The 20506-nt window shown below is 37.8% G+C and overlaps 1 protein-coding gene across 4 annotated transcripts in view; it reads left to right on the top strand.

Annotated features, from left to right (window-relative positions):
- The window catches only part of SYT1 (synaptotagmin 1), a 359923-nt gene that overhangs the window by 217048 nt on the left and 122369 nt on the right, over positions 1-20506 (top strand). For all 4 annotated transcript variants that reach the window (XM_075429339.1, XM_075429340.1, XM_075429341.1 and 1 more), the window contains one exon: positions 8832-9020. In XM_075429339.1, the coding sequence (XP_075285454.1) occupies positions 8849-9020 (172 nt within the window). In that variant the 5' untranslated portion in view covers positions 8832-8848. The remainder of the gene's footprint in view (positions 1-8831; positions 9021-20506) is intronic.

Below are 20506 nucleotides of genomic sequence, written 5' to 3'. Positions count from 1 at the left end.
TAAATATCAAATAACTTTTTTCATATGATTTTTATTTTTAACTTAATAAACAGATCTAAATGCAGATGCTTCCTGCGCCCCCATGCTCTTGTTTCCTGGATTGGTGACATTCACGAAAGAGTAATTTTCACGTAGCTGCAATTAACAGAACCTGTCACAGTCAATCAGCTTACGTTCATGGTTGTGCAGCGTTGTTCCTGTTTTCAGTGATGATATGATATCTCTGAAGAAAACACTGAAAAATCTTTTTATCAGCATCACAATTAATGGAAATTGTGTATTTCGCCACAAACCCACCATCTGTTTACAAGAAAATTCTTGGACTCAAACTGTCATTGTTTGCTTTATTGACAGTGAAATCAGAATACTTGGTTAGTCACCTTATAGCAAGCATAGCAGCATGTCGTTAACGCACACGTGGGAGGAATATACCTATGAAGTAAATATACAGAGATATATTTTTGTACACACAGGTATTTTACCTGTGTCTGATTGATAACTGTGTGATGAACTACTGAGATTTTTTTAAAGCTAGAATGCATCTACCTGAAAAGTCTGAATCTTATATCGCACAGAATTTGCAAAGCTCGATCTACAAAGTTCACTCACATGTGAGATTTTTTCCGATTAGTACACTTGGGTGACGCATCTTAAAACTTTAATGCCAAATAGCAACTGTTTACATTTTTCTAAATGCCAGCCATGTAATTTTATCATAGGATCTGCAAAACCAGCTGAGCTGTTTCCTTCTCCCACCTACCACCAAGTTATGCAGCCCAAATTTCGTGTGCTTGGCTACAGGGATATCATCCCATGCTTTCAGCTGTAACTGTGTAATCCGCAGTAGGTTCTCAAAGATACAATCGACTGGTCTTTGGAATTTCATTTATAACTGCGTTCATGATCCAGAGGAGGAATGCAATCTTACTGTGTTCTCCTTGTTTTCTTAGCTTTTTGATACCGCAGATGTAATGGCAAAAACACTGAATGGTGACATTGGAATGTGGTAACTCCCTAAATTCAGCATATATGACTGAATATACATAGGGAGCAGATCTTTTTCAGAAAGAAGGTGCCATTTTTATATAGTCACTTGTCAGAGTAGAATCACACTCTGAGGTGCCAATTATTTCACAACCTAAGTCCAAGACTTAACTAATCTGAGAGGCAGCACTGAATTGCACGTCTCAGCTCCCCATATTTGGTTCCTTTGTGCAAGTACCATCCTGCTTGTTCCTAATCAATTTTACTAACCCCATGGTTACTGAGTGCAGAAATTGGGACACACAGGAAATCTCAGTAGCAGGAAGATTCAAAGGGAAAGTAGTGAATTTAGAGCTATGACCTACAGATACCAAAACAAGAATATTAATAGTGTTTCTGTATATGATTTTACAATTTCGTCATAATTAATCTCTGTGGCACTTTAGTTTATAGGCTTTATTAGAGCCACTGGTAGGACAGGAGCCAAATATGTAAGTATAAATTGATTTTATGCAATGTACACAACAAGGAATTTGTTGATATAAAGGGCTTCATTATTTGTAGGATTACTCTAAAGTGGTTTTGGAACAGCAAGAATTCTCTGTGGACTGTATTAGAATTGCATGCTTAAATCCAGTTGAACACTAATTTTTATATGAATTCTTTTGTCTTACATGGCTGTATAAAGGAAGTCTGGAAGTAAGTACCAGGGGAGTAAAAATGCAGATTACAGCTTCAGGAAACAAGATGCAAGGATGAAAGATGACAGAATGATCATGTGGGAGGAAATTACTGTAGTTTCTTTCTTTCTCTTATTCGTATTCATAACTAGCTATTCTCAAGGACCTCAGTCATTTTGAAGCAGCATTTGCAGTAGCAGAGGAAGACAGAGGGGTTAAATTATGCATATTGTGATGCTTTGACAGGTTTGGTAACCTCACTGCTGCTGAAACATGACAATAATGTCAACATCCAGAGAGACAGGGCTGTCTCTAGCCCCATTACCTCTAAAAATCAGAAAAAAAACATGACTAAGAAATAGCGTATACTTTGCGGAAAATAAGAGTTTCAGAACACGGTCAGGGAAACAGGCATTTATATAGTGAATGTATGCAAGGGACTCACCACTCTTGGCTTGCTGCAATGGTCCTTGCTCTTGTTTTTTGTGTTTTGCTATAAGCTGCTGTGACTCCTCTGGCTCTTCCACATTGCAGGAGCGGAACTTTGAAGCACAGTTGAAAAATTACGGCTTTTAGCTGGAAATAAAATAGTGTTGGCTTCACTGTTCTCATTTAAATTAATAGCAGTCTCATCAAGAGCTTAAAGAGTGAGTCTGAAAATATCATTCTGCATAGCTTGGTACTGCAAAATATACAGTGATTAGCTGTGCATAGATTTCATATCAGACTGAGGTTCTTTCTGAAAATGCAAGCCAAAGTTTGTCTTGCATAGACTCTGCAGCATAAACTATTTTGGAGCCTATATTTGAACAGTTCCGATGTATTTAATAATAGTCACCAGCAAGCTGAAAGAGAAACATGTAGATTGTGCCATGCACTGAGGAATTTGTCTTTCTCCAGTGTTCAGAGTGTCCATATCCCTCCCAAAATGTTCAGATGGTTTGCTGTCCACTGCGCAGAAAATTCTCTGCAACATTAGATGGTTAGCTTTGAAACATGATTAGAGATGAAATCATACACTGTAATGATTTAAATTAAATAAAAAGTGTTTATCATGACAGAGAACTGTGAACAATTTTATGCTTCTGCATACATTCTGTGTTTATTATATATACAGTGAATTAAAAAGGAAATAGGTTAAGAAGACTACACAAAGATTGGGATATTATTTGGATATAACTTATACTCAGGTTTTTAATAGGTTTTAATAGGCTTTAATAGGTTTTAAGTGTGAATATTAGACTGGAAATCCTACAGTATTTCATTTTCTCATGACTTTTCAGATGCTTATTATTGTTGCTTTGTCTGACTACTAGAGAAGGACCCAGTGAAATTCATTTCTATGTACACAAAACTTCTGGATAGCTACACTGCCAGAAGCACTTGAAATAGGAACTAAATGGATGACTCAGGAGAGGAGCAAAACATGTTTGAACCTACTAAAACAAAGCAAAAAAAAAGACGTGATTTTGGATTTGGCCATTAAGTTAGTTTCTTTCAGCTGTGTTTTTAAAAAATACTTATTCCTATTTTAAGCAAATTCTGGAGACTGATACTGACCTCATGTCTAGTAATGGGAAGATTTGTTGCCTGGTCCACAACTGTGCTGTAGATAACTCAGTATAACTAGCTGTTGGCTCCCAAAACTGAAAATTAGTTTTGACTAATTTTCAAAAAATGTTTCTGCCAAGCTCTCCTCACTGCTGCCTTGGAGTTGCAGCGCTTCTGCCTGACTTGGTATGTGACTCCTTTCCTAGCCCCACACTTGCTTAAACTTGGGCTCAGATGTGCCCCTCTCCCCGTCAGCGGGGTCCTCATCCCTACTGACTCACCATCTCTTGGTCTTCTTCCTCTCTATAATACTGTGTTCCTCCATCCTGCTCCAGGACCAGTGATGTTTCTATGACAGGACACACTGGCATAGTAATTTCTAAAACTGAGCAATAAAGTAGCTGTGGGCTTTTGGGGAGAGATTTAGGTGCATTATCGTGTTCATTCGGTCAAGCCAATGAAACTATTCATGTGGTATCAGTAGCAAGCACTGGAAAACAGTTTTAAAGAGCTAATGTACAGCTGGGATCTAGAAAGTGTCGACTGATGTGATGTTTCACATACAGCAGCAGGAAAAAAGTCTGTCCTCCGCTAAAAGAGGCACAGGGGTGATTCAGCGGGGGTTTGTTTGGACTTTTCTTGTGCATCGGTGGCAGCAGAGACAGGACACGTGAATTCCCCCACTAAAGTTCTTCATCAGAACTTTTTTCCTTGTGAAATGTTGGGCCTTTCATGTACCTTCTCTAAAGCAGTACTAAATCTGGATCGAGTTGTAAGCCTTTGTGGTAGTGGTGAAAAGGCTGTTTTGATACAAGATCTTCCTTCCATGACCTTCCTTTCTTCCGAAAATGTAGTTACAGACCCATCTTTATAATAAGCCAAGAAAGTCTCTTTTCTGAGCTTGTCTTTTAAAATAAATGTCCATTACTGAAGCTAGAAAGATAGCGTTTTTCGTTAATAGGAAGATGAATGAATAGAAAATACATTATTAACATCCCAGAATACTTAAATCTAAGAAGAGATCGTTTATTGTAGATATCTTTAGACATTCTGGTAATGCTCCCATCTATTAATGATGAATTAATTTCATTAAAAATAGCCTAATGGAGTAGGGTAAATTTTCAGTGTGGTGTCAAACGATTCTCTGGTAGCACTGAACACTTACCCTGGACGTACCAGCACTAAAAGCTCGTAGTTTCTTTCTCCTTCAGTGCGCAGGAGCTGTAAACAAAAATGACAGAGGAACACAACTGATGTTAACATGTGATTTTTTTTCTTTCTTGGATAAGTTTTGTGATTACATTCCAAACTGGAAATAACTGCTGAAGTGAACATGTTTGGGATGCTGAAAAGTTAAGCTGTCCAGGGAATACCCTTCAACAATATAGATCCCAATTTACTACTTTGCATGCTTCTTGAGGTACAGTGACCAGCTCTACTAGAGTTACAGCATTAAACATTAAAAGAATGGTGACAATTACTCCTGAAAAGTTATACAGTTACTCATATTTGTATGCTTTTAATAATTTCATTGATTTTAATTTTTAGTATGGCAGAAATATTAGAGAGGCGGCAAGGTTAAATGACACTTTCCAGAAAATTTCTCATTGGAAGGGAATGGTTTGGTCAGCATGGGATGTCTGACCTATTCGCTGTCTCACTCCACCCAGTTTATGTTCAGCAGACAAGAGGAGGAATGAGCAAAATTAAATTGTCTGAATTCCACCATGGAGAAGCAATGTCACCAATTTTATTTCCATAGGAATAAGTATTCATGAAGTCCTTCAGCAGCTGCTGTGGTATACCTGCTGTACTTTAACCACACAGAAACCATACAAGTTGCCTTTGTTGCCTTTTGGGCCTTTTTTCCCTTTTTTTCTTTTTTTTTCTTTTTTTGGTTTGGTGTTTGGGATTTTTTTTGTAATTCTATCATAAATCTCCCCATGATTTTCCAGAAGATGATACAGTACTTTGCGTTTTCCTCTCATTCCAAATCCTGAAAATCCCGCTTTTATGTGAATCACTGTGAACATTCTGCATCTCTCTCATTAATTTTCTCACTATTCAATTTATTTTTCAAAAACAATTTAAAAGAAGTAAAATTACTCCCCCTACACCTTACTTTGGATATGTGTGAATGTTTGCATAGACAAACTGTTGCACCTAGAACACATTCTTTCAGCTTTCAGGTTTCCAGAGGCTACTCCACGCTCCATAATCAGTCATGTCAGAAGTCTTACTCCATTTCTCCTCCCTTAAGAGTAGTTGCTACTTTACTACTCTCTTAAGAGGTGCATTCCAATGGGACTCTAACCACCGGGATGCATACCAGCACACTTCGGCAGTCAGCCAGTACTGTGTAGCTCCATAAGGAAATCTCTTGCTTCTTGTGATTCTCCAGAGTGCGTCTGTATATTATTCAGATGCTTCCTTTTCAGAGGAAATTATGTAGAAATTATGTTGAAGTTTGAGCTGATATTATTTTTTGTTAGAATTTTTCTTGCGTAGAGAACAGTAAGGTTCCTCAAGGGTTCAAATCATCATCTCCATTGACTTCTGTGAAGAGGTGACTAGCATTACTTTGAAGCATTGCCCATATGTGTTCGTTGTTTCAGTTTATATCTGTCATATAAAGATTATATGGCACTATGGATGGGCAGTGATATACCAAAGAATCAGCATGCAGGGAATACAATCTCTGCTTTGTTTTATAGAAACATGTAAAGGCTTTTATTTATGACTACAAATGTACTTTTATTTATGACTGCATGTTGCACGTGCAATGTGCAATATTTCATACCTAGCACTATAATCATTGTAGTGAACACTGAGCTGGAAATCATAATTGAATTCTGTGACATTTCATTTTTTAACCTATAAGAAATTTTTGCTTGCAACTGCCATTTCAGAAATGGCAGATAATCTGCTAGTATTTTGTAGATCTTTACCTTCAGTGATGCATTGCAGCATTAAAGTAACCCCCTTTTTTGTAAAAGGCCAATTTAAAACTAATTATCCACTACTCTGCAGTCTCTAATAATATGACAGTTCTTATACCATTATTGTGGGAAGCTGCAGCATTACAATAACAGAAGCCATCCGATGGTTATCTCTGTAAGTGAGCGGGCATGTGCTCTTCAGAAAATTCTTTACCGCAGAAAGCTTTTTCTGAGACAAGATTCTTTTTCAGCCCCTTCACACCTATTTAAAATATCAGGATGGTGTCATTGGCATGTAAAGGTCGAAGGCTCTAGCAAGTCTCAAAGCATTTGTGCATGCCTCATTAGATGGAGTGACCTCTAATTGCACTAGGGCTCTGCCGAGTATTGTTCCTGGAGATCAGAGGAGCACTCTGTTTTGTTGTTTTTTCCTCCTTTTAAATAAATGAAAGCGTAACGCTTCAGATTTGTTCTCCTAATATATTTTCAAAATATAGCTACAAAACTGGAAGCAAATAAATTACATTTGCCTTAATTTTTAATTAGCTGAAAGTCATCACTGCAAATTGTGTCTTCCATTACAAAATAAAATAGTCAACTGCCAGGCCTGAAATAATTAAGCAATATATTATAATTAAGCAATTTAATTTTGATTTAATTATGATATATCATACAACTTTTCTTCTGATTTAACTGACATTCATTGACAAAATGCTATAATATAAAACAGCACTAATGTTTACAGCTGATGGCTCTGCATGTTTTGCTTCATAGCATTCATCAGAGCATATGGAAAAAGTCTAGTCTGGAATAGCTGGCACGTTATTTCATACTACACAAATTATGCACTACATGTTTTTCCTGATTGTTATTTTGGGAGGCAAGTGGGGAAATCTTCACAGACATTGGACTTGAGCCAAAGTTCATGGATATTAACTGGAATCTTTCCATCGACTTCAGTCTGCTTTAGGTAGTGAACTGCTCCTGTGTTGTTACAGGCAAATAGATAAGACTGTGTGCTTATAAAATATTTATGGAGCTGCATCATATACATATTCTGTGTCAACAGCAACATGATTTTATATTAGGCTAGAGACTGTGAGGGCAAAGGCTGAAGCAATGGGCAGGCAGGGAATACTGCTTCATTCAGTGCTGCATCAATATAATTGCGGCAAAATATCCACTAAATTGCTTCTTCAAGAACAAGGCCAACCCCCTATTCAGTTAAAATCTTCTTCGCTGGGTGACAGTATTGGAGAATGGCTTCTATTCCAGACTCTGCTTGTGTGCAGACCCCTGTTTAATGTCAAGAGTGGTGAAGGTGATTTCAAAAGTTTCATTCTGCCTGCAGTCGGGTCTGCGCCTGTGGGTCTTCATGACTGCCAGCTCGTAGAAGTAAAGCTGAAGGACGAAAAGCCAGTCCTCGTCTTGATTTAGTGATTTGAGCACTCTCAGCAACATCCATGAAAACAGTCACGTAAGGCAGGAAAGCTCGTGATTCATTGAATTGCATACAGTCAGATGCTCTTATGCCAACTTGATTTTGATGTGTTGCCTTTTTTTCCTAGGGTGATGTTTAAATTTGTCAGCAAAAGGTCAAAGGCCAAATGTCTTTTGGGGCAATTGTACACTCAGAGCAATAATGAATGTTTATTATCTCTCAGACCCTTTCTCCCTCTGCTTTTTTGAAGAAAAACAGAATGATTATTCAGATCAGTGATATTTAGGATGCAGCAGCAAATCAGAACAACGTGTTCAAAACCAATACAAACATTTCAGCCAACCTTCTTGTGATACTGAAATTGCTTTGTGCATCTCATCTCACCCCGCTGGCCCAGAATCCTTTGCTTTGTAATGTATGCTCAAGTAAAGGTTTTACAAAATGGCTGTTAAATAACATGAAATTTAAAATATGCTGATGTGGGGTGATGGCTGTGACAGCCTCTCATGTATTTCAATATGGCTGCATTTAGGTACCCTTCAGATGTTGTAGCTTCAGGAACAGACCAATGAGATATCTGAATAATTTAAGAGAATATTGTCAGTAGTAAGTGTCACACAAAATAACTGGAAGGAAAATTGCCTTCAATAACTGCAGATAAAAATGGATGCAAATCAATTTCAGTTTAATGTACAACTTGCTTAAACAGGAAACAATAGGTTATTACTTGGACAGGAAATCTTCAAGCGTTTTTACTATATCCTTATCACTTCATTTATTTTATATAGGAACTTTGGCTATGATCCACACCTTTGTAACTCTCGTAGAAAAAGAATTCTGTAAATACACTGTGAAATTTGCACACAGGCAATAGTTACTACTTGATTTGCTTATACTTTCAAAACTGAATAGCAAAACATAAATCTGAAAGAGAGTTTTACAGGAATTTTGAGGTTTCAAATTCAGCAGTTCAAAATGCTTGAAGAAGCATTGGAGAACTCTAAGCAATAAAATTATTCTGGCTGAAATTAACCCTGTAAAAGACTTTTCTCTCTTGTCTAATAAATATTTTATGAAGAACATGGAGCCATATACTGATGGAGTTGTATTTACCCAGTAAGCATGAGTACCAAGTGATATTCTGCCTATTTGGTCTTTTATTGATGAGAGACCTATTTCAATGATTTAAACACTATCTTTTGGTTTTTTGTTGTGTTTTTTTTTTTATACCAACAGATTACCCAGGGGTTAAAATGGTGAGTGAAAGTCATCATGAGGCCCTGGCAGCGCCGCCAGCTACCACCGTAGCAGCAGCCCCTCCAAGTAATGTCACTGAGCCAGCCAGTCCTGGAGGAGGGGGAGGAAAAGAAGATGCATTTTCTAAGTTAAAAGAGAAGTTCATGAATGAACTCAACAAAATTCCATGTAAGTAAAACTTCATTGATTAAAAACCTTCTGTTGACAGATTAGATTTAACTCGACGTTTTCTTCTTTTATTTAGACAGCATACTAAAGGTGTTTTAGTCGAAACTAGAAAAATTGAAAGATAAACCTAGTTTAGTAAGCACCTCAAAATTAATTGGAGTAGAAAAAAAAGGGTCAAACTTATATGTAATTTGAGTCTGTTCTTGATATGTCAGATTGTCTTGGTAATTTTTTCTGATGAATTATTGCTGAATCATCAAAACTGGAATGGCAGAACTTCACAGTGGCAATGGCACCAACAAGCAAAATATTTCCTAACAGTAACACTTAGTGTTTCATGTTTATGATAAATGTGTGTGGGCATATTACCTTAAAGCAAAATTTGGCCAGATCTCATAAATATTGAGAAAATAAGGCAACTCTGTATCTTTGGCGTTAGAAAATGTAGAAAAAGTGGGAAAATGACTTTTTAACAAGGAAATAGTACTAGTACATCAGTAATGTATGAAGATAGCCATGCTCTTCCCACTCAGTAATTCTGTTAGATCAGGCACTGAAAGTTGTTTGCATGAGTTCCTGTACCTATGTGGAATACTTTAAAAGTGTCGGTGCATATTTCTGTGAAGTCAGGGGTTAAAGTCAGCAGGGTTCTTTTGGTCTGTGCTGGAAAGTATTGATTCAAAGCTGAGGCCTCAATTTGTTCACATTTGTAAAAAAAATACAAGCATTAGCTTTGTGCTGTTTTTTGTGGTAATACTAGGGTTCTTCAACCTATTTGGTATACTTTAGTGTGCATACACTGGTGTTAAATATACAACTAATTCAACATTGTCAATGTTTCATATAATAAAGAAAAAATCATTTTTGTTACTGACAGAGAAATTACCTAATCATACAAGCAGATTATTTTGGTGCTTTTGTAGACAAGAAGGTGAAGGCTGTGTTTGTATGCGTGTTTTAGTGGCAGGCATTACAGACTCGTTCAATCTTCAATAATTTTTACTTCAGAAGAGTAAGTAAGTGCAAAATATTTTCAGGGAAATATTTTAACATAAGTAAGAGTTTTCATTTTTGGAAGGTTATCATTTGTGTAAAGACATGTGTGACTGATAAAGACAGATAACAAATTAGAATATTAATTGATTTTTTATCTCTGAAATGGATCTTGGCAATCTGGCAGATGTGGATTTTGCAAAATTGATAGCAAACAGCTTTTCTGTGTCACTCGAAATTCTCACTTGCAAGAATAAAGGTGTTACAGTGGTAAGAAATCCGTATGTCATTAGTTTGGTAATCAGCACAGTCCAGTGCAGACCATACTGAAATGAAATTGCCTGATGATATCATGGGACAAACAAAACCACAAGAAGAAAAAAGAAGAAGGAAAAAAGGAAAGACGTTCAGGGAGAAGAGGTCAGCTCATGAAACATTTGACTTAATTTTTATCTCACTATGCTGTATAAATGAGGTAGATGACACTTTTATGTAGATATTCTTTAATTTTTAAACTTTGATTTTAACATAGCAAGGGCATGAATGGATTCCAATATGAGAAACTCTGTAATTGGTAGGTCTAGGAAAAGGTCTGTAGCTGGAGAGGAACTTTGAATGCATTGCTGCATACTTTTTTAAAACAACAATGTAAACAAGTGGAAAGTCCCCTCTGGAGAATCTTTCCAGGTCAGACTGAATAAAAAGTTTTTTTTCTGTTCATGAAAAAAAAAAACTTTACTGTTACATGATGAAGATGCTTACTGAGAAAAGTGTACTAGGCCCTAAGACAAGTCTTATTTGTTATGAAATACATTGTAGTATCTGTAAAATAGGTTACCTTATGCTGATAGTGAGATCGGAACGTATTGCCCCAGTTTTAGAAATCTGGACTCTTGTCCAAGATCATGGAGTAATTTTGTAGTGGAGTTGGTAAATGAACCTAGGGTGATCATATACCCCATGCCAATTGTCTGCTCTCCTTCTAGAGGCTGCAGACGTGATTGGATCTTCCCAGCATCACCATCAGTTACTGGGACTGTTTAACATGGCATTCTGCTGTGTATATTTATTGTTGTTTAATTTTGCCATTTCAAGAAGAAAGTTGAATGTTCATTGTACTACAAAGGGGCAAAGGGCTTGTTTGGTGGTGGTTTTTTTATATTTAAATATGAAATAGTGCCATTTACATGTTGGACCATTTTATATCCCAAATAACTTTATTTTCCCGATTTTCCCCAATGACAAGTCCTGTGTGAATGGACTGTAATTGACAGGTCTCTATGTGTTTCTCATGTATAAACGAACACAATCAGATCACCAAAGAAGTTTAAGTAGGCTGTCTCCAAAATATTGGGGGCAGAACGGGAAACACCTCATTTCCCTGTCATAAGATTATACCATTTCCTTACTTATTTGTTTGGTTTATGTTGGTAGGGAGTTGTCAGTGAGGTGTTGTTAGCCTCTTAAAAAGTTGAGGATTTAATTGAGGTAGAAAAGTTGTCAGACCTTACATCTTACAGCTGGTTACACATTTTTTGAGACTCTCTCCTAAAACAGAGCAGAATGTAAATTTGTTCCAACCAAATTGTTTTTATAGTGCCTTTCTGGGAGTTTCTTGCTGTGTGAGAGAGAGTAAAGATGGTGAACGGGCCCCGCTGGGACAGCACAGATACTTGGGTCTGAGAACACTTCCCAGACTATGGACCACGTTTTTCCTCCAGTAGATTCAAACTGTAGACCTGACCCTGAGTCTTACAAGTGGTAGAGGAATGCCATAGTCAGCAGGTTCTCTCATCTTTGCAGATCAGTGACAAGGCTATTTTCTAGTTCGTGTACTTTTTCATTTAAAACTTCCAAAGGTCTCGTGTTCATCCCCACATGACAGGGAAGGCTTGGAAAGCTCAGTAGTTACTGGCAGAGGATTTTGTTTTTTTCAGTGCTCTGTTGTCTGCTTGCAAGAGAGAAATAATTAAATGTTTTAGTTGCCTCAGCCAAAGATATCTGTAGATGGAAAATAAGCCATCATGATTTAATGGATGTATAATAGGATAGAAGGTACCTGTATTGTGAAAAAGCTCACCTGCAATCAGTTTGGTTTGAGATATAAAAAAGCCAAGCCATAGTAGGACCTAATTTATATATAGTCTTCTCTTTCTGATTTTTCATAGGAATTACGTAATGTCAAGTCATGCTTATATATATATGAAAAACCCCCATTCGAATACTGAAATACATGATGACAAAAATGAAGGTACAGCAAACTACACCCAGTTGAATAAACAGTGATCCTTCCACGTGGCTTATAATAGAACAGTCATCTTTTTAAAACAGTATGTTTTGCAGAACATACAGAAGTCACAAGTTAGTCTAGACATGCTTAACTAACTACAGATATCAGGATTCTATTTAAGATTTCACTTTGCAAAACTACAAGATAGGGTCTGTGCAATTTAAAGTATACTGATGTTTCCTCCTGTAATATATGCACCAGAGAAGACTTATTTTGTCAAAAAATGATTAATTTAATATAAGGAAATAGAAGTTCCAGGAAGAAGAAGAGAGGGCCCATCTGAATTAGTATACATTTATTTCAAGAGCAGTGATTCAGTATGTGAACCCAGTTAAAATTTTGATAGATACAAGCAGAAATTCTATGTTTTTTCATTGATTTGTATCTCTTTAAGGTAGAACAGATTCCACATTTTGTGGCGGCAGAGTGTAGGCTTCCAAAAGCACACAAATCATTCAGAATAGCAGTGTCCTAACATATATTTCACTCTGGATAAAGCAAGTGGGATCGTTTTATTCCAAAGAGTCATACAATTAAAGTGCAAGAATCCTGTAACGTTACTGAGGCATAACTGTGAAGAATTTTTTTCTCCGTTATGTAAATCCCGGCATTTTGGTTGTGAGTGGATAATTTGCATAATCACAGTACAGTTGTTTTTGCATAACTGCACTGTGTATAAAAGTCACTCTGTCTTAATTGGTTCTTATAATTTCTATCCCAATTTATCTTTAATCTGCAGAGTTTTTAAGCTGTTTACCAGAAGGAGAAAAAAGGCACCATCTCTGCTTTTACACTTTGCGTTTTAAACGTAGCAATTCCAACACCTGAAGAAGGGGGTGAAACAAAGCATATAAAATGGCACTTGCACTTCTGAAAACAGAATTACATTAAAAGACTTTATAAGATATGTTGATTCCTTCCTCCCTCTCACTGCTCTCCCATCTGGGCCTTTGTCTACGGGCTAGGAAAATCCATGCCATACATTTACAGTAAGTGAGTTCTAGCAAGACTATGGGAATGCAAGGCAGCAACAGCTTTTGGGCGGAAGCTTTAAATGTCAAGATACTGATACTAACCATGCAAAAATAAAACTTAGCATCAATAAACATTAGTTTACTTGCTAAGCATCTTTGTAAAAGCAAAGTGATCTTGATGTGTTTCCTAAGAACACATTCCTGTATGAACAGAAGACCTCGTTCTGCCAGTAAGGTAAATAAAACAGCAAAAATACAATAAAATTCCAGCATACATCTGACTGAATAATGATACTCTGTTAATACTTCTCCTATAATCTTTAATAGCTGTAATACTGAATACATTGAATCCAGGATACCATCATCACCTCTGTAATAGGAAATTGCTGCTAATTTCTAGTGCTCTTTGCTGTCTTACATAGTAATTGGATAAATAGTTATATTTCCAAACCAACCTTATTCTGAAATGTTTGGCTGGCTTGCAACTCCATTTGGAGCTGTTGTAGCTGCCGCTCAAAACCCCTAAATTTGATTCATTGTGTATAACTGAGCAATAATCCCCCAAACCAGGAGCTCAAAACTGTGTGATGGTTCAGGCTAAAACTGGAAGTTCTGTGCGGGCTTGTTTCACATTCTGTTTGCAAATATTCAGTGAAAGGTTTATTTACCTCTCCTTGGCTTAGTGAAGAACTGTCAAAACAAAATGGGACTGGAGGCTATAGAGGAAACTGTAATAAAAAATGTAAAAATAACTGTAAGACTGAGGTTTAGGTTAATTCTAAATAATAGCTTAGTCAGCTACAGTACAGACTTGTAGATATATTTGGGTAAATTAGCAAATAAAGTAAGTCTAGATTTATATGTGTAGCCATTTAAGTTAAGTTTCAGGCTTCTGCAGTCATCCTAGACAGATCTCATCATTTCTTTCTCTCTGCTGGTCTCTGCTTTTCTGCCCTTCTGCCTTTCCTGATTGACCCAGCTGAGGTTGTATTAAGAACACTTATTGCCCGCTATAAATGGCAATAAAGTTCATTTCTTAATTTTTCATTCTTATTTTGCATCAAGATTAGCAAGGAAATACTGAATTTTGTCTGTTCTTCGAGAATTGAGGGTTTTGTGTATGGGGTCTTTCTGAAGCTTAATTTTTATGGAGCTGCCAGCTTGATCATTTGCAGAAGATAAATTCAGGCTCTCATTTCACTGCTTTTCCTAATGGTTCCTGGAGTACAAGCGTCACTGGCACAGGGAAGAGAGAGCACGTTCTTTTCTAAGTTCATAAAAAAGAAGCAAAATGCTGATAATAGAATGCTTTGAGATTTCAAGACTGAATTAAAAAAGAGACAAATACCATACAATCACAGTAAAGTTCTCGGCAATAGCTGTTATTTATATTTCCGTGGCACATACCAGTGTTTGTCATTGCCTAAGATCTTCTAAGGTTAACTGGAAAAAAATTGAGTCTTTTTTTCATCAACTTTCCTCTCTAAATATAAGGCAAGGAATAGCTGCCTGCCTGCAGAAAATGAGGACTGTGTTCATATGTATGAACTATGTAACTATGTATGTTCCTATAGATATAGACACATAGATAGACACGTACACACATATATTTGTCAATACAATAAGCTGTGATCACAGCTTAGGAGCAGTCTGACATTAGTAAACTCTATTTGGGCATCCTGGCAAAAAGGACTTGTAAGGAGAGAGTTAGAGAAGAATAAAGAAAGAAATTTCTTGATGTTTAGGAAAGTTTGAACAGCAGCGCTGAAGGAAGTGGGAAGGCATAAATTCAAGTCTTCTTGTTTCCCTTCCTGTCATCAAATCAGTGGCAGTTGCTCATGCCAAGCGAACACATGCGGCCTTACACTGGGAATGAAACAGGGGAAATCAGAAATAAAGACTTACTTTGGAACACAGAACAAGTACAAGACAGAGCTATTACGGTACAGTAACAGAGGGGGGGAAAGATCATTATTTCTAAATATAGCAATTTAAATGCAAATCTCAGATTACTTTGTTTTCCCCCTGAATCCCTCAATCCCAGAGTTCAGTGATTGCATGAGAACTTTAGAATTCTCTTTTTCATTAAATGAAAGTTTCTAGATCAACTGCTGGTGGGGAAAAGCTTGAAAATACTGCCCACACACATCCAGAAGACACAAAAATTATGAGACCAAGAAAAACAATTCAACTCCGTTATTTTATAAACTTGTAATATGAAAATACCTTCATTATTTTTAGGGGTCCAGCACATTTTGAATGCTTGAAATTAGGAGTCCTGAAAATACACTTTTTAAATCCAAAATATCTAGGTAGATACTGAGGGATGGAAGAATGGAAGTGAAAAACTCATGAAACAGAACATGGATGAAAATCCTTGTGTGGAAGGAAGAGTGCGTGGTCTGAGATCCTGCTGAATTATGCTTTGCTGATACTTTAGTGATTGATTCTGTCGTGAAGAAAATTTTTACAATCCGTGAGCTTTCATATTCCTTCTGGTAGGATCCTCTTAACATGTCCCGTACTTCAACTGTTGGATCCATGACAGCTGCCAGTTTGATCCTCATACAGGACCGAGCTAGGAACTTCAGGCTCTTAGAGGTACGCGCTGCTCTAGCGTGTCCCAAAAGTGCAGCTGCAGACCACAGCCTGATCCAGCACCAGCAAGCACATGTGCTCGCCGGGAGGTTACAATCCCTCCTGATCAAAGCAAGCCCTACCCACACATCTGACACGCTTAGGTCTGAGCAAGGACCCTGTTCCTACTCTGGCCGTTGTCTTGATTCCTTGGACAAGCCGAGGAGGAAAGGAGAAATCCAAAGAGCAGAGTCCTGCAACTTGAACCTGAGCAGCAGTTGCAGCACCCTCTGTCCCCGGCACAGGGGGAGCCTGTCACGCGCTAAACCCTTGTCCTCTTCTCCAGCACCTTGAGAATGCACTGTCCGGTCAATACTGTCTCTTAGCCAGAAGCACACTGGGAGCATAACCTCAATGTCAAAGAGAATTAGACGTTATTGATTATGTGTGTCTGAAACATCGCTTTCAAAAACAGCAGTTGGTTTTGAGTTGTATAATCTGAAAGAAGGAAGGAGAAGCAAGTTCTCCTGTAAAATACATGATGCGGAGAACATTTCAGCAAAATAAAAGAAAATAAAAAACCCTATTCAGATCAACTTTTACAGCCATGGGGATGAAGTGCACCTGTAGCAGAAAGAGGGATGAGCACCTACCTTTGGTTTGGTGACAGAGTTTTAACAAGGGGTGCCAGAGTACCCCCAAGGGTCTCCTCTAGCACATCACTGTGATTATTATTTTATATGTTACAAGGACTCTGGTAGGTATTTTATTGCACTATAGATATGTCAAGTTGTGCCACTGCATTATAAACTGAATAGAGAATTCAATTTACAAGCAGAAAACTGAACATGGTTGCTGGCTTCCTTCCAGTACTGGGAATGTATCTTAAAATTTCATTACTTTGTGTGAGGGAAGGTGCACTAAAATTATGTTGACATGCATAAAATAAACAGAATCTTTGCTAGTCTTTTTCCAACTTACCTGCAGATGAAGTGTCTATAGAAATTACCCATTATCTGTTATAATTCAGTTTGTAATCTTGCTCTGAAATGCTCTATAAAGAGAGTTCATGGAACGATTATTCTGAAGTTAAAATTGAGAATACAGTTAAAGATTGATTCTCAGCAGTATACTGCATAAAAGAAAAAAGCACTTGGGACTATGGTTAATAGATTTTCTTTTAAAAAGTATGGTATAAATGGGCAATGAAAATACAGGCATTACTATTAAGATTAATATTCCGTCCTTTCCTCAGCTACTTGCACCTAGGCACTGTGGCAGGCTAGAAGATACTCTCTTGCATTTTTATAAGAACCGAGAGTAGGTGGTGAAGCCTCTGTTGTTCCGAGGCACTGCTGTAAGTTGATGCAGCTGAAGAGTAGAATGTCATTCTTTGTTGTAATTGTTAACTATCCTGCGTAGAACTGGGTGAGTCTGGTGCTGACAATTATCCAAACTGAAGTCTTCCCTGAGGGCTTATAAATATATAATACCCTCCTTATTTTGGTCTATACATGTTCTTTAAAGTGTTTAAGCTTTTCTATAGAGACAAAAATTCCTTTATTGATATATGAGGAGTTTTAAGATACCTGGTCATCAACACCAGGTTGCCAGGGTGGGTAAAATAGTGAGCCACTGACCACCAACAGGAGCTTTCAGGAATACTGTAGGTCCTTAGCGTCTTTTCTTGCATTGCTTTCATCTTTTTTTACCCTTGGCTTGTATTTCAAGTGGGATCTTGAACTGGTCTAGATCTGAAAACCTCTGCTGCTCACAGAACACACAGCCACTTTGCAATAGCTACAGATGTGGCCTCATATCTTCAGAAGGATCTTGGTATGGGTAGACGTTGCTCTGACTCCACAGAAGGAAACTGTGTTGCTGAGCTTGAATGACTGCCTCATGAACGCTGAGTTCCAGCTGGCAGCTGAGCTAGCCATCTGCCTACTCCTGTGCAGGTTTGTGAATCTGAATCTGATCTTAATTATCAACTTCAGCAAGAGGTCCCTAATTTTCTCACAGCCCCTGTATCGTCTAGGGGTATGTTTCAGTACTGTGGCTGGCACTGCTTCCCTATTGCAGTGGGAGTCACCGAAACGAAAGATGAGGTTTGTCTTTTCACATGGGAAAGGCATTTCAACCCACATCTAAAAACGAGCTCCAAAAATGCTCAGGATTTCTACACTCAGCTTTTAGGAACTGGTCTCTGAGAGTCAAATTCACAAACCTGAGTTAAATGCCTTGGTTCTCTTCAGAACACAGAAACGGGAGGCCTGGGTTTACCCAGAAGGAGAAACTGGAGGTAAATGTGTCTGAAATCATACTGGTCTCACAGACGATGATATCTAGGAAGAGCCCTGGCTTAGGCCCTTATAGCAGACAGATTCACAGCCTGAAAACACTTTCCCTGGACTGAGAGGCCTGATTTCTCTCACTTCAAGAGTGAGTGGTTCACTCTCTTCTATCGAAGTGAGCTCACTGGATGAGAGACCTGGCTGAAGGACAGTGTATGCATTTTACTGTGAAATGCCATTGGACAAAATAAGCACACTGAGTATTCAGGGCTCCTTATTCTTAAACAAATGTCCCACACCAGGCTACAGAGTTTGACCCCGGTGAATCCTGCATTTCTTTCCTAGCTGTTCCTGCAGGAAAGGCAGATCCAAGTTAGTTTTCCAGCTTGATCCCTTGATTTCCTTTAGTCTCAGGAAGACCAGGAACTCAGGTGTCTCAGGCTGCAGCCTGAATGATATTCCTCAACCTTTGCTGGCAGCTCCCGTGTTGTCAGGTTGAGGCAGCCACACAAACTGTTCGTTTGACACAGTGGAGTAGGGGTGGCGGTTCCATGAAGAGGAAGGGAGAAAGAATGTCCTAAAGCTGGTGAGCTGTCAATAGGGTTGAAAGTCATGTCCACACAAGGAACTTCCTCCCCCTAGAGCTGTGTCAGGACCATTCCCCCATATGGCTGTACCCCCATGGGGAGAAAACCTCTACGACTAGGACAGGCATCACATTTTTTTACCAAAACAGTTCATAGAGAGGCAATACATTCTTCATGTAGTCAACAATGTTGATAATAATTTTTGGACCTTTCTTACAGATATTTTTATGGTCCTTCCTTACCAGAGTTCATTGAAATTTCTGTTTTCCTTCTGTGTTATTTCATTTAGGCATTTATCAACACTTTTCTTGTAACCAGAACTCACATGAAAAAATGGGCACAAGCTTGCTAACCCAACATTCAGAGTTGTTTCTTCTTTAGGCTTCAAACCTCACTTCTCCTCCAAAGCCAGCTATTTTATCATGTTTTCTAAGACCTCAATACACAATTTTCAGCAAACACGTGCTCTAAGCTCTAATACAGCATTTCAAGTCTCAGCCCCAGAGTCAGTTATTTGTTTGTAATATACTGTGGTGCAGATTTACTTGCACTGTGGGCAGGGGAAGAAGGATAGAGGAAGATAAGGCAAGCTTACTATTCATAAATTTCAGTCTAGCATAGCAGTTTAGATTACAACTCGGTGATGGTAATCACTTTATAGGAAACTGTTCCAGAATACCAATTTCTAAACTCTCTTGCCTCATGAAATATATATTGATGGGTTTTAAGTCCTAGGACAGCGAGGTGGCCAAGATGACAGAAAATAGTGTGGGGGGTGGACAGTACCAGTGAATAAACAAGAAAGCTTGATGTTACCTGAACTCAGGGCATAACATTAATGATGATAACATAGCATGAAAAAATGTCAAAATTGACGTGACTGTTCTGAAACAGCCATGAATTTATTTAACAGTGATGTATTGTTATGTTATGCACACTGTGGTTTTGATATAGGTATGTAGGAAGAGACAAAATGGAAGACAGAAACTATTTACAAAAATCTTTTTTCCATTTAGTTAGTGTATTAACTGAAGTGTTTAAACTGTGCAACATCCTTGATTTGCAACAGCTCATTTTCTTTGGGAACCTGCTGACAGCTGAGCTTTGATTCTGCAAAGTCACGAATCTGTCCAACAGCACTACTACTTCTCGCTGCCACCTAGAATAAGAAAACTAGCTATAATTTTATAATGATAAAGACAAGAAGTATTTTTATTCTGTTGAACTGAATATTTATCCTGGTAATTCCTGGCAGAAAAGGAACAGAAAATATATCCTCTTTAAATACAAACAACTAATCCCCTAAATGTCCACATTAGGTAAAATAATTTGTGATACGAAATCCCTGATGGCACAGCCACACTAGATGAACCCTGCAGTGCAGGAAGAGTGCAAATTGGTGAACAAGTTTTTTCTTGTTTCCAAGTCTTTTTCTTGATTGACCTATACCACTTCTCTAAATAACATGAAAGGCAACAGAAGTACATTCTAACTTAATACAGCCGTGCAAGTATAACCTGAGTATGCAGGCTGAGTTCAGATACTGAAATGATACACAGCAGATTATAGAATTTCAGGTTTATTCCAGTAAAGTATTTAAATGTGTACTAACCTTTAAGTTCCTGAATAGTGCATCAGATTAAATTTGTTACACACAAGTGATTTGGAGGATCAAGACTGTAAACACATTTTAATACATGCTGCAATTTACCTGATGAACTGCTACATTAATTCGTATTTTAGTGTAAATTAATTTTACTTTAGCTATGGT

The sequence above is a fragment of the Opisthocomus hoazin genome, chromosome 8, assembly GCF_030867145.1.
Source record: "Opisthocomus hoazin isolate bOpiHoa1 chromosome 8, bOpiHoa1.hap1, whole genome shotgun sequence".
Classification (NCBI taxonomy): Eukaryota; Metazoa; Chordata; class Aves; order Opisthocomiformes; family Opisthocomidae; genus Opisthocomus; species Opisthocomus hoazin.
This window is presented reverse-complemented; position numbering and strand designations above follow the sequence as displayed.